The 13,707-nt window shown below is 33.9% G+C and overlaps 1 protein-coding gene across 1 annotated transcript in view; it reads left to right on the top strand.

The window, feature by feature from the left end:
- The window catches only part of LOC119638082 (protein takeout), a 12,303-nt gene extending 521 nt beyond the window's left edge, over nt 1-11,782 (top strand). The window contains exons 2-5 of the mRNA XM_038034706.1: nt 8,736-8,844; nt 8,907-9,144; nt 9,233-9,366; nt 11,478-11,782. Coding sequence (XP_037890634.1) covers nt 8,763-8,844; nt 8,907-9,144; nt 9,233-9,366; nt 11,478-11,782 — 759 coding nt within the window. The 5' untranslated portion in view covers nt 8,736-8,762. The remainder of the gene's footprint in view (nt 1-8,735; nt 8,845-8,906; nt 9,145-9,232; nt 9,367-11,477) is intronic.
- Nucleotides 11,783-13,707: the final 1,925 nt, after the last annotated feature.

Raw genomic sequence — 13,707 nt, 5'->3', positions numbered from 1 at the left:
AGTCTGTGTAAATAGTAGCCGGAATTTTTTGTTCTTTTTAAATGCTAACAAATGGTGTAAATATAATTTAATTTTTTTCCTACGGGATTGTAAAAAAAAAAATTAATAATAATTTAATGAAGAAGAAGGAATTTAAAAAAAAGGACAGAAAATATGCAGTCTATGTAAATAGTAGCTGGATTTTTTTTTAAATGCTAACAGGTGTAAATATGGTTTTATTTTTTTCTTCCTAAAGGATTGATTAGCTTACTATGAAAAATTTGAGGCCATTTTTTCCTTATTTCTTTTTCAACGAAATTTGAAAAACAATGAAAAAATCAGGAAAATTCTCATATGACTCTTGGAAATCTAGCTAAAGAAGTGAAAATATTTTCTTTTTTGCTTGAGTTCATTCATAATATCTTGACCGAAGTTCATTGCGTGAAAATGTTTTGCCAAGAAGAAAGTAAGCAAGCAAATAAGCAGAGACCGCTCTGTCGTTCTTGATCGCAATATGAACATGTTGCCGGCAGCATTTTTGCATTTGAAAAATTGTTCTTGCGATACTGAGTAAAATGTATAATTCATCGGCAACATCTGCAAAACTCTTTGTTCGTTACAGAGAGAGTCCGTAATCTGAAGCTATCGAGTTTATTTGGTATCTTAAGAAACATGAACCGTGTGGAATAAAAGTCTTGATATCGGTAATAAATATTTCCCTATGAACAACGTACATACATACATGCCAATTAAAATCCGCGTTTGCTAAATATTATATACTCTAAAGGGTGTATCAAGTAATATGCTAAAAATGCTCTTCACGCGGTCTAACGTGATCAGGAGGGATAGTCATGGAAAATCTAGCTTTCGTTTTTTTACTGAGTTGTTTTTACCAAATAGCAAATAGCAATAGTAACTTTCAGCTAAGTGATTGCCTCCGCAGCTTATTTTTGGGACATGTATGTATGACTCTACAATCGGCCTCTGATATGGTTTTAGCGCGTCTCGGTTACACACTAAAGTTAAAAATGCTATTTCGCGAAAGACATATGAGTTTGAGTTGAGCGAGAAAGCGATCTATGCTGTCTTATGCTGTTCAGTTGGGAAAAAATATATGGTCTAGAGTACCATCACCAGTAAACATGTTCACGAAAAATAAATGAATGACTTGATCAAATTACCTTATGATTGGCTTATGTTGTTCTTAACAAAACTTTTGTTTTATTATTATTAATAAAAATTCTTCCTTTAATAATAGGCCATGTTTTTGAAAAGTCTCCGCTGCTTTGAGCTTCCTTTTGTAGCCTGGTCTTTTCTAATGATTCCAAACATACGATCTAAAGCAAGCAACTCCGGATACTTTTTACACAAAATGTAAACTTGACTTACCTCACAATCGGTAATCAAAACGTGAAAAAGCCACTTTGTAAATATCAAATTATTTAAGAATAAGAAGATTCGACGAATTTGAAGTATATTGGACTGCCATTGTAAAATTATTATTTTTATAAAATGAAAGTTTCGGATAAAAAATCCCATAAATATAAAAAAAAAAATTTTACACTTTAGTTTAAACAGACTCGTATAATGAATTTTATATTCAACATAAACAATGACCTTTTGCTCTATAATTTTTAACAAAAATTTCAAAGTCTATAATCTGCCACCAAAAAAAAAAAAAAATAAAAATAAATAAATAAATAAGAGAAATAAAGCTAAGGTGCATTTTCAATGTGTGGTCAAGAGTACAGAATTCATTAACTTGGTTTTGTTGTTTGTTATTTATCCTCAACATGAAAATGAAAATATTTGTTTAACATTGGAAACTATTTGAAGCAGTCCGGTTATCTATACTATAGCCTTTTTTTATTTTACGACCTCTATTAGGAGATGTGCTAACAACTTCACCTTAGGTGTACCCAAGTAAAATTTATTCATTATAGAGAAAAAAAAATTTATATATATATATATATATATATATATATATATATACAGGAAAGACTTTATATTAGAGAGAAAAAAATTGTCACAAACAGTTTGTTGTTGAATATAAATAAAATCATTTTACGGTTGCGCTTATAGTGGGATATTAAAGTTAAGCCATAGATAAATTTGGTTTTGACTGAGATTTCGAATGTTTTTTCACTTTTGGATAAAATACATGAATATTCATCAATTGAAAATGCATCTTTATGTCCTACGCACCACTTGTGGTATGCGAGTATATTAAGTTTGTCCGGATGTAGGCAACACTCAGAAAGTTTCGAGGTAAACCTACCTTTTATTACACTCAAAATCACTTTCTAAATCGATTTAAGCTTGTCCCTCCGTCGGTCTGCTTTGTTTTCGTTTCATAAAGCTCGCCATTTTTTAAAAAGTTTATGACACTGAGATGTTTTGGCCCGAAGACAAGCACTACTGAAAATAATTCGGATAGCACCGCTTGTTCGAGATAAATCCAGCTAATCAGAATTGATTTATAACCATTTTTTGAATTGATTTAAGCTTGTCTGTCCGTCCGTCTTTTTCCTTTTCTTGTGGTCAATCTACAGGTCACATATACATACTCTAGTCCAAAGACAAGCATAAATAGTTCGGATAGAACCGCTTTTTCGACCTTCCCTTCCCATATAAGGCCGCATTTTGAATAGTCGTCATACCAATAATTGTGGAGTGGTATAAGGCTATTTAATAGGACACGGCGTCTCAAGGCGCCGGTGCGTATTTACCAATTTTGTACTTGTATTGGTCACGAATAGCGCCAAAGAAATATGTATTCTCAATAAAGTGCCCTGTCCTTTCATTCGTTCGCTTGTATATCATCTGTTGCCGAACTGTTCATTATGTTCAAAAAATGGGAGGGTAATTTGACATACAAGGTCTTATGTTAAGTTCACAAATTATATATTCAATTGATGATTATGTGCATGCAAGGGAACGTACAATTATGTGATGGGTCTGTATGGGACGTTTTACAGTTTTTTAATTATTTCAAATCCACGTTAGTAGCGTAGTATGCAAAGAATCTCCACTGTTCGCAATGTTCGTGGTTTCAAGTCTGCTGCTCAAGAGTTTTTTAATAAAGCCTATAAGCCTTTCGAATGTTATGGGCTTAAGTCCGTAGCCTTAGAATTTATTCTCTGAAAAAAATTATTATTAAAATTCTACACTGAACATACCATGGAAACTTTTTGCAGCCATTAAGAGGACTAACTAGCTGTCCACCATATGTATATATACATGTACTGTACATAACGTAGTATTTTTTCCCAGATGACACAATAACGTACGAAACAAACAAAAACACTACAGTGTTCTGCAGTGTACTACGCAGTTCATTATCCTACATCGACCTACAGTTATTCTTATAACGACTTTTTAAAATAACGCGTAATATGGAAAGCGCTCGAAAAATTAGTCCGATTAGAATCGTTTTCAATAGCGTTTGTGCTTGGACCAAAATACGTCACTGTATCAAATTTAAGCGAAATATCTCAAAAATATACGTCTAATAGGTTGACCAGAAGAAAAAAATGGACAAAAACGGACAAATGACCTTAAATCTATTCAACAAATGTTTCTGAATCGATCGGTATTTATTTTTTTGATGAAATACCAGCAAGTAGTCCCTATTTGGGTGTAATAACTTGTTTTTCCTAAATAGTCTTATGTGGGCTGAAACCCAGAAAATTAACTTAGGCAACCTGTCTCAAATTACTCTTATAATTAATTAAAGACATTTTTATAGATATTTCTTTATACTTCAACCGTAATTGACTATGTTATACAATATAGGGTTCAATTAATTATTGATTCGATACCAAAAATTTATTTTTAATTAATAATTAATTTCGATTCAATTAAGTTCTTCTATAAGTAAAGGTACCTTAATTTGCTCCTTTTCAGAATGAAAGGTTCGTAGCATAGTTAATTAAAGACTAGGAGTATTATAGTAAGCTAATAATTAATTGGAATCTAATTGAGTCAATCAACAGGTAGTCAAGTTGTTCTTTCTTCGTAGCATAATTAATTAAAGACTAAGAGTAAGAGTCATAGTAAGATAATAATTAATTTAAATCTGAGTGAATCTAGTCTGTCTCAATCTCAAGTTGTTATTTTTTCGAAGCATATCTAATAAAAGATTCAGAGTGTTGTGGTGTGATAATAATTAATTTAAACCTGAGTCAATCTACAGGTAGTTGAACCTCAGGTTGCTCTTTCTTCAAAGCATATCTAATTAGCGACTAAGAGTATTATAGTAGAACAATAATTAATTCAAATTTAAGTGAGTTAATCGGCAGATAATTGTACCTCAGGTCGCTCTCTTTTGCTAGGATAGTTAAATAAAGACTAAGAGTATTAAAGTGAATTAATAATTAATTTAAATTCAACTCAATCAATCTACAGATAGTTGAACATCAAATTTTTCTTTTTTAAAGTCTAGTTAATTAAACACCAAGAGGATTATTGCAAAGTAATAATTAACCTATGAGTCAATCTGCAGGTAGTTGAAACTCAAGTTGCCTTTTCTTCACAGCATTCCGAATTAAAGACCAAGATATATTATAGTAAGATAATAATTAATTTAAACCTGAGTCAATCTACTGGTAGTTGAAACTCAAGTTGCCCTTTCTTCACCGCATATCTAATTAAAGAGTAAGAGTATTACATGTAGTTAATAATTAACCTAAGTTTAACAGAGTTGATCTATTTATAGCTGAACTGCGATTTGCTCTTTTTTTTTTTAAGTATAGTTAATAAAAAATTTGCCAGAATATATTTTATTAAAGACTAAGAAAATTATTTCAAATAAATAATTAATCTATGTGGATTAATCCGAATGGATCTCGTAGATAGTTGGACTTTAATTGATTCAATTTCAGAATGAAATATTGTTAATTAGACGCTAAATATAAACGCAATTTTTCTTTAATAATTAATTAAATTTTGTGATTTGTAATTAGCTTTATGGGAAATCAAATGATTAATGATCAACTCATCGTATAACAATCGTTATCATTGCGTTTACAGTGCTTACTTTAATGATATATAATTTGTCATTTTCAAGTAGTTATTCTAGACTTCTAAGCGATATTCATCATGTAATGATATTCATGAATTATTGTTTAAAAGAAGGCAAAGCTATACAATTTGTAGATGAATTAATATGAAGCGCTTGCCGGAACACGTGCCACGCTTATGATATTTCTTCCTTTTTTTTTGTTTGTTCAAATTATATAGTTATTGCGTTTTAGCATAATTTTGTGACGAAATGACGACAGAACCTATTGCCAATTATTTTCACACACAGGGATTGTTGTCGATCAAATAAAATATTAAATTTATTTCAACATTTCAACAAAGTACTTGAAAATGGAGAAAAAAAATTTTCCCCTTTTCAGCGATTTATTCTTTTATCTATGTAGGGGCATAAACGCTTTGTGAACTCGCTGGTTCAGATATACTCTTTATACACAGCGAGCGCAATAAAGCAAGCCGTGTCGCAAGACTTTTGAGAAGCTTGTCGGTCCATCTGTCCGTCTTGTTTTGTTGTGTTCATATTGCAATTTTGGCAATGGAATTTTGTTCGCTGACACATTTTGGCTCCGGGATGACTAGCATTTGAAAATGATTCGGAGCGAACGACTTTTTTGACTACGCCCTTTATATCTTCAAAAATCGTTGTATGAATAATTGTGTAATGGGATAGGGTATTTAATAGGAAGTTTGGACCCGCTGTGGGGTTTTTACTTGTTGTCCTTTAGAAAAGCAAATCTCTGCCGCTATAGTATTCCATTTTTTTTGTTGTCTCATCAAGACCGTCGTCGTTTAAACATTATTTTTGAATGAGCTGCAAAATCACTACGCAACACCTTTTCTTAAAACGTGGCATTTATTAAGGAACCGCTTTAAAGATATACCGGTTCACTACACTTCATATGGCGTTCATACTTAAGAAAATAATTCCAAAGTCCAATGTAAACCCAATGTCCGCAAACAATATAAAACAATGCCCGCATAAAATTAAGATATCCTTTAGCACAACTAATGTAGCAATAAAATCATAAAAGAGTCAAATTGTCTCACTCCGGCAATCTAGTGTTAAAGGGATTCATTTTAGTTGCCCTTACGGAGATTTATTTGTTGATTTTCTTACTAAGAACACAAATTATTCCATAATAAATATGCATAACAAAATCTTAACAAATTGCTTTTAATGAAAATCGAATGAAATTGGTAAACGTGATGTTGAAATTTCCTATAACCGCATTTGAATACTGAATTAATGTAATATATGTATACTGTTTGTGTAAAAAGGAATACTTGGCGCTCGCATATATAATTGATGGATGAAAACACATAATCCCTGTAAAACATTTTGAAAAAAAAAAAAAAAAAAAAAAAAATGAAAATAATTTTTTTATTAATCATATAAAAACTAGTGAGAACATTTCAATCGGGCAAGGCCGACCATTAAATATCCTACACCGCATTGTCTAACACAATTCTTATTTTTGTATGAAATTACTATTATGGGTCAATTTTTATCACCACAAACTTCGACTTTTCTGCTCTACAAAGGATCAATTTTCGTGAAAATTCTTATGAAGGATAGGACTCAAAAAATAAGTCGAGATTGTTTTGAGATAATATTTTTTCATGTTCAATTATTTTTATGATATAATTTTCATCATGAAGCCGTGAAAATTGTTTATCATATGGACTTTATTTTTCGTTATATGAGAGGAGGTTCAGAAAACCGTCTTAGTCTAAGCGGTCCATTGTTTTCATACCAATTTAGAATGCCGAAATGCTACTACTTGGCCACTTTCACCGAGATATTTTAAAAATTACAATTTTTCAGTTATGTGGGGAACGGCCGGAAATGTGGGCCGATCTAAACCAATTTAAATAGCATTGGTCCTTAGGTCAAAACACGTCACTATACCAAAATTTTTGCCAAGAAATTTTAAAAATTGCAATTTTTTAGTTATACGGGCTACGGTCGAAAAAGTGGACCTGTCCAAACTATTTTCCATAACGTTCGCTCCCACGTCACTATACCAAATTTCGCCAAAATATCTCAGAAATTGCGACATGTAGCTTGAAAGCAAATTACATGGACAGACCCCAGACGGACAGACAGGCTTAGATCAATTCAGGTTACGATTCTGAATCGATCGATATAATAAAAATTGGGTTCATCTTAAGCCTTTCTGAAAGTTATATACGTCCGCACTAACTTAATATAATACAAGTGGTGTAGGGTATAATAAATAAAAATAATTGTTTTATTAATCATATAAAAATAATTATAGACAACAAAATTTTGTAGCGACCATTGTGCGAATTTTAGCTACGCACTACTTTAAATCAATTAATTTATTATAAATAATGTCGATCGTTTCTACTCAAACTTTTCAAATGATCTTAGAAAATATTCGTATGTGGTATTGGATGAATATTGCTTTTAAGCTATGAGTTAAAGCTTTGGGATGTTGTGGCCATGTTTCAAGAGTAAATAATTTACATTCGTAAATCGTTATTTCAAACTAATCGAGCAATATCTGCTAGGAAATGCTAGTTATAATCGACGGGTGAATTACGCCCACATATATCAAATTAATTTAAAGATTGATTGTGACTTTCCAATAACAAAGAACAGAGGGAAAGAGAGATAGGTCCAAATCGCTTTAGATTCTTATGCAATTTCCCATATGTACTTTGACTGCTGCGAATGCATCTCGCCGCAGAGATTTCTCCTAAGGGAAGTCATCTACTTGCTCTACTTAGGAAACGTCCCCTATTCGTGAAACGCGGTGACCTTTATAGGTGGAGATAGGATAGCGGCCGCAGTTTATGCAGGTCTACGAAAGGTCCCCGATGTTATTGAGGACTCCAGAGTCGTGGGAGCGTTAGTTGAATGATTGGCATTGCTGGAGCGATACTTCTTCGTAAACATTACAAATCTATGTAGAAGAAATTACAAAGCAACCGAGAATGGGTGGGCTAACCGAATGCAAGAGTGGCTAAATGCTGCTTAATATCGAACGTACCTAAGAATTATCGTCTCCACTATGTGGATCACGAGAGTCGGGATATCTACTAATTGTATTCCAAGCATAAAAGATTAGCTGCCAAGCGTACGGAATGTTGGCATGGGAACGACGGAGACAAAGACCTGCTAATTACGGTTTAGCTCTAAGAATTATAATCTGAACTCTGGGCTTCACGAACATCCGGATATCTAGTCATTGTGATCCAGGCACAAAGATTACAAAGCGTACGGAATGTGGGCGTGAACGCGACAGAGAATTGACAGCCGTGATGGCTGCCGTTATCACATAGTAAGATAGGGATTTCGCTTTTTTTAAAGGGAGAGAGTCCATCTTTGATATAGTCACTTGAAATGGAGAAAGCAAGTTATCGCTTGCAAATAAAGCTCAATGAATCGAAAGGTTTCGTCCAATAAAGCCATAGCGGTAGGTGTAGACGTAAAGATCGAAAAGTATCTGTTTATAAACGTAGAGATAAATCTAGTATACTCTTATTTGCCTATAGAGGATGTAAAATTACAAAGGCATTGTCACATAGATATAAACAAATTTGTACATAAAAATTCAATTGTGAATTGAAAATACACCTTAATGGGCGTAACAAATATCGCATTTAATTATTATTAACCCTAAGTTAATGCATTCAATGAGTTGCTCTGTTGATGTTAATGATTGCATTTTTATCGTTTTCTGTTACAGCAAAATAAAAAAATAACAACAAAAAACATGAAATTCTTTATACTCACAATAATAATTGTTGGCGTAGTATTCGCTGGATACGTTGATCTCATTCATGCAGCTACTCTACGTAAGTTCGTCAACACAAAAAGCAAATAACATTTTCAAGCACTTTTTTATTCACTTACTTAGCCGATTACGTTATTCCTTGTAAACGGAACGATCCAAATATAGAGAAGTGTATAGTTAATGCTGTTAATCATATAAAACCACATCTAAAGAATGGCATTAAGGACTTGAACGTCCCAGCAATGGAACCTTTATCATTAGGCACTTTAAATATTTTGGAAAGCGGCAGTTCGGGTATCAATGTCAAGGCGATAGATCTTAATATTTATGGTGCATCAAATTTCGAAATTCGAAAGTTTAAGTATGTTATAGAAATCTTAAGACCAAGACTAGTAAATGACTTTTGCGCTTTATTCATTTTCCTTTCTCTTTATTTTCTTCCATCGTAGAATAAGCGATGATGGTCTACGATATGATTTCGAATTGAATTTACCTCATTTGGAAGGCGAAGGTCATTATGATATAAGCGGAAAAATTTTAACACTACCCATTAAAGGAAGGGGTCCCTTTACGGGGAATTTTGGTGAGTTTTCTTTCTACTTTTTTTTTTTTTTTGCTATTCTATGGGGTAAGTTGTTTTATTGGTATAAGCACTTCGAATTTTAATGCTAAGGAGAGACTTTCATTGTTAATGTAAAATACAAGTAAAAATGGTATAGTGGGTCACGGCCCTCCATTAAACATCCTGCGCCATCCTACAGTTATTCATATGACGGTTTTTCAAAATAAACCATTATGTGGGGAGCGGTCGAAAGCATGGACCAATCCGAACTATTTTCGATAGCGTTTGTCCTTGGGCCCAAAAGTATCTGTGTATAAAAAATATAATCAAAATATTTCAACAATTTGCGAGCTGGACAAAATACATGGACAAACAGGCTGAGGGATGGAGTGACCATAATTTTTCGAATCGATCGGTGCAATAAAGCGTTGGTCTACTTTACGCCCTACTGGATGTTACATTCGCCTGCTCAATTTTTCTTTGGCAATATCTTCTTTCCAACCCTCATTGGAAAACGTAATACCCCCGCATAAGGTTTGGGCAATTTTTGACTGGCTGCTTCTACAAACTTATCGATACCTTTTATGGCACGGCCATATGATACAAGTAACTTGAGTTCGATCTGCTTCGCAGGTAAAGTCCTCTAAAGTCACTTTCGATTTACGAGCAAAGCTGCATTCAAATAAAAGCAATTCTTTTGATAATTCCTTCCCACCTTTTTTCCTCGTTTTTCAATATGATCAAACATTCAGGAGATGGTATCTCTTGCACCTATAATTTGGTGACGGACAGAAAGAGAGATAAAGGAACAGAGAGTGGCCGTAGACTTGTGGGTGCGTATCCTATCAGTAAGCCTTTACCGATAAAGCTCTTACTAGCTAACTGTGATCGCAGCAAAGCCTACCGCACCGGGATTTGAATAAGCGATCGCTGACTGGATAGCCGCGATTGCTAACTACTCGACTAATCATATTTTGGTTTGCAAGCGAAAATATCCAAAAATTTTTGAGAGTCAGATCAATACTAAAATCAGCTTGAATCAACCCTGAATGAGTGCTTTAATGTGTAGAGCTTCTTAAAGCTAGAAAGAATGAAGAGCCAGAGTAAAGGATTGATTTTGCAAGATTAGTAAATTTTGAGTCTTCATGAACTAAGATCATCCTGCAGGATAGACATACTCTCACTTCAAACGCCTTTTCCGTACCATTCAAAGGCAAAAACTTTTGAAACACACGGAAAGAAGCTTCATGGGTTCTACAAACAATAAACCCTATTCATCAGCATTCAATTCTAAATCGATTTGAGCCGCGTTTCAAGTTTGTCTGTCCCTGGTAAACATTCGCGAAAACTATTTCGATCGATATCAAGTACGGCTAAAGCTTTTGAAAAACTTGCGATGACATGCACGAAATAGGTCGAACCACACACCTACAATACAACCTAAACTGAGTACAACACAGTTCTCCAAAGCGACGAATTTGGACTTTTTGCTGACTACTCGTAAACTGTAGCAGATATAACGAAAGAAAATGCTAATGAATTCTGTGGGTGGTCCTGCTGTACTTTCACAAATATGGAGAAAACTGGCCATGTTTAAACAGAGAAAAAAAGTTCAATTTTTTTTTTTATACCCTATGTCAGTTGTGTTACAAGGGATGTGCGGATGTTAGCAACATCCCCGAAGACTTGAAGTACACTGACCTTTTATTCAGTTAGCGACACGATTTAAGATTGTCTGACCATCTGTCCTTTCATTGGAAGTCTCGCCACGTATATTTGTGTTCAAGCTACAAGTTGTAATTTTGACACAAAGAAGAACGCTGTTGAAAAAGGTGCGGAACGGACCACGTTTTCAATCACTTCTTCTATAAAACCTTATTTTGAAAAATACGTGTATGAATAATTGTGTGATGATGTAGGATATTTTACAGTGGGCCCAGGTCCACTAAAGCATTTTTACTTGTTTTTTTTTTTTTTTTTTTAAGATAAAAGATCCGACTACATTTTCTTACTATCTTCAAATTACTCTCTCTCATTATGCGAATTGTATGCTAGAGGATGGGCCAATTAAGCCAAATTATTCTACTATTTTCATCTTCTAGTAATAATTGTATTTATTGCCCTTTTTTCAGATAATTTCTACGCTTTTGTTAAGCTGATAGTTGAGAAGACAGTTATCGATGGTGAAGAGTATTTACGAGTAAAAGATCTTCAGGTTAAGGTACGAACTGGTAAAGGCAATATAAATCTCCAAAATCTGTTTAATGGCGATAAAACCTTGGGCGATGTAGTCAACGATACAATTAATCAGAATTTCGAGCTATTCACGAATGAGTTAATTGGCCCGATTGAACGCGCTTTAGATAAAAAATTCCTTGCAATCGCTCGTAAAATTATGGAGAATTTTACTTATAACGAACTGTTTCCAACTAATTAATGCGATAACTTATTCATCTGAAAATTTTGAATAACTACTATTTAATTTTATAATATATATACAAATAGAATACTAAAAAAAATGTGATAGCTTTATTAAAAGAAAATTAATGATTAATAAATTTTATAGTATTATAATAAAAGAAAAACATATGTAATCATTTTGAATACGATTGATGGATCGTATCCTACGTTGCGAAATATATGCTTAGGATAATATTTTTATACGATTTGGCAGCACTTAGGTATGCACATATCTAGGGGGGACATTTCCTGAGTGATTTGTCAAAAAAATTTAGATACACTGCCCACTTGCGGAACAACCTACCAACGTTCAAGATATTCTCTTCTTTTTCAACCTTTACTTACCTAGATTCCCGGTTAAATGAAAAGAAGAGAAAATATTAATCGCACTGCTCGGCTTTAGTTTTTTCCCGTCTTCTTTTAGCTGTAATCCTTTCTGACGACTATATCGCATTTCCCCAGGTGGGTGATCAGATATAGTAAAAAAACAAGTAAAAGCACTATGTTGGGCTATGGCCAACTCTACCTGGAGTTATTCATTTAACTACTTATCAAAGTAGCACTTTAATGGGGCCAAAAAAGTGTTTCCCCCCGAACCGTTTTCGAAGGCGTTGGTTTTTGGGCCAAAACATGACGACATTTTTGGTCATTAAATATTTCAAAAATTGCAAACAGGTGTACAAACAAGCATCAGCACAATAAAAAGTGGGTCTGTGTCAAATTTTCTTGCATGTTGCCCATATCCGCACAAACTTACGTAAGTTATGCAGGGTATAAATTGCACGATTAAGAGTAAATATAAAAAAAAAAAAAACTAGACTCTCTTGTCATATGAAGACTTAGCATTTTGATAACCTTTAGGTGCACTGAAATATAAAAAATGCTATCAAATTTTAAAAATTAACCCTTTCATCATGTTAAGGTCTACGGTTCAACAAATTACAGAATTTCGAAAATTAGATTGTTTTGTCTTGTGGAAGCTTATTTTTTGTGGCAGTAAAAAAAAAAGGCCCAGTAATTTCATTGTTTACCGTGGTACTGTACGAACTTAGGCCAAGCTGTACAGCTTTCGGACTCTTTTTTGCTGCACACGGCTGGAGTCACTCTTGTCTTTGGACGTTTCACACGGCCCGCAAGGCCATTCATTACGCTATCCCCTCACGAGGAAATAGTGCTTCCAAATATGGCATCACACAGCGCATCCCCAACTGTGCTTCAGCCCTCTTACACTCCGTTGACCATCAGAATCAGAGTTAGTTTGATGACCTCCATTGCAGGCCTGCCAAATGGGAGAAAGAGGAGCACTATTCCGATATATCCCCTTAGCCTTCCAAGAAAAAACCCTTCGCCAGGTTATAGATAGTAAACCTTAAACGCTTCTTTGCCGTTGACTGTGAAGCTCTCTAAAGTGAGAACCATGAAAGCAAAAGTCAAGGCTTATAGGGAATACCAAAAAAAGCTCAGGGTTTCGGTGCATCTATGATTCTCCGAAGGGTCGAAAAGAAATTATCCCAAATCGATTGGTATAGCGAAAGGTGGGTGTACACCAAGTCCTTCTGAGCATTGTATACATTCGCACAAATTTAATATGTCCTTGTATCATAACTTGTGTAAGGTATAAAAAGATTAAGAAAATGACCAAAAAGATAAAATTTCGTTCTCTATAACATTGACTGGGCTTGGCTGATTACTTCCATTTTTGTATAGTAAACATGGAAGTGTTTATTGTGCATCTATTGCAGTTTATAAGTGCCGATCAAAAATCCAGAAAGAAGATTTTATCTTACAGTGTAGGCATGCATATCCGTCGAACGATTTAGCACACTTTCAACACCAGCCTGAATGCATGAAACTCAAATATCGTTGCCTAATTTGTACGCGATACCTTCATTTTGGCGGCTA

Source organism: Glossina fuscipes, unplaced genomic scaffold (assembly GCF_014805625.2).
Source record: "Glossina fuscipes isolate IAEA_lab_2018 unplaced genomic scaffold, Yale_Gfus_2 73, whole genome shotgun sequence".
Lineage (NCBI taxonomy): Eukaryota > Metazoa > Arthropoda > Insecta > Diptera > Glossinidae > Glossina > Glossina fuscipes.
Note: the sequence above shows the minus strand (reverse complement) of the source record. Positions and strands in the feature narration are given on the sequence as shown.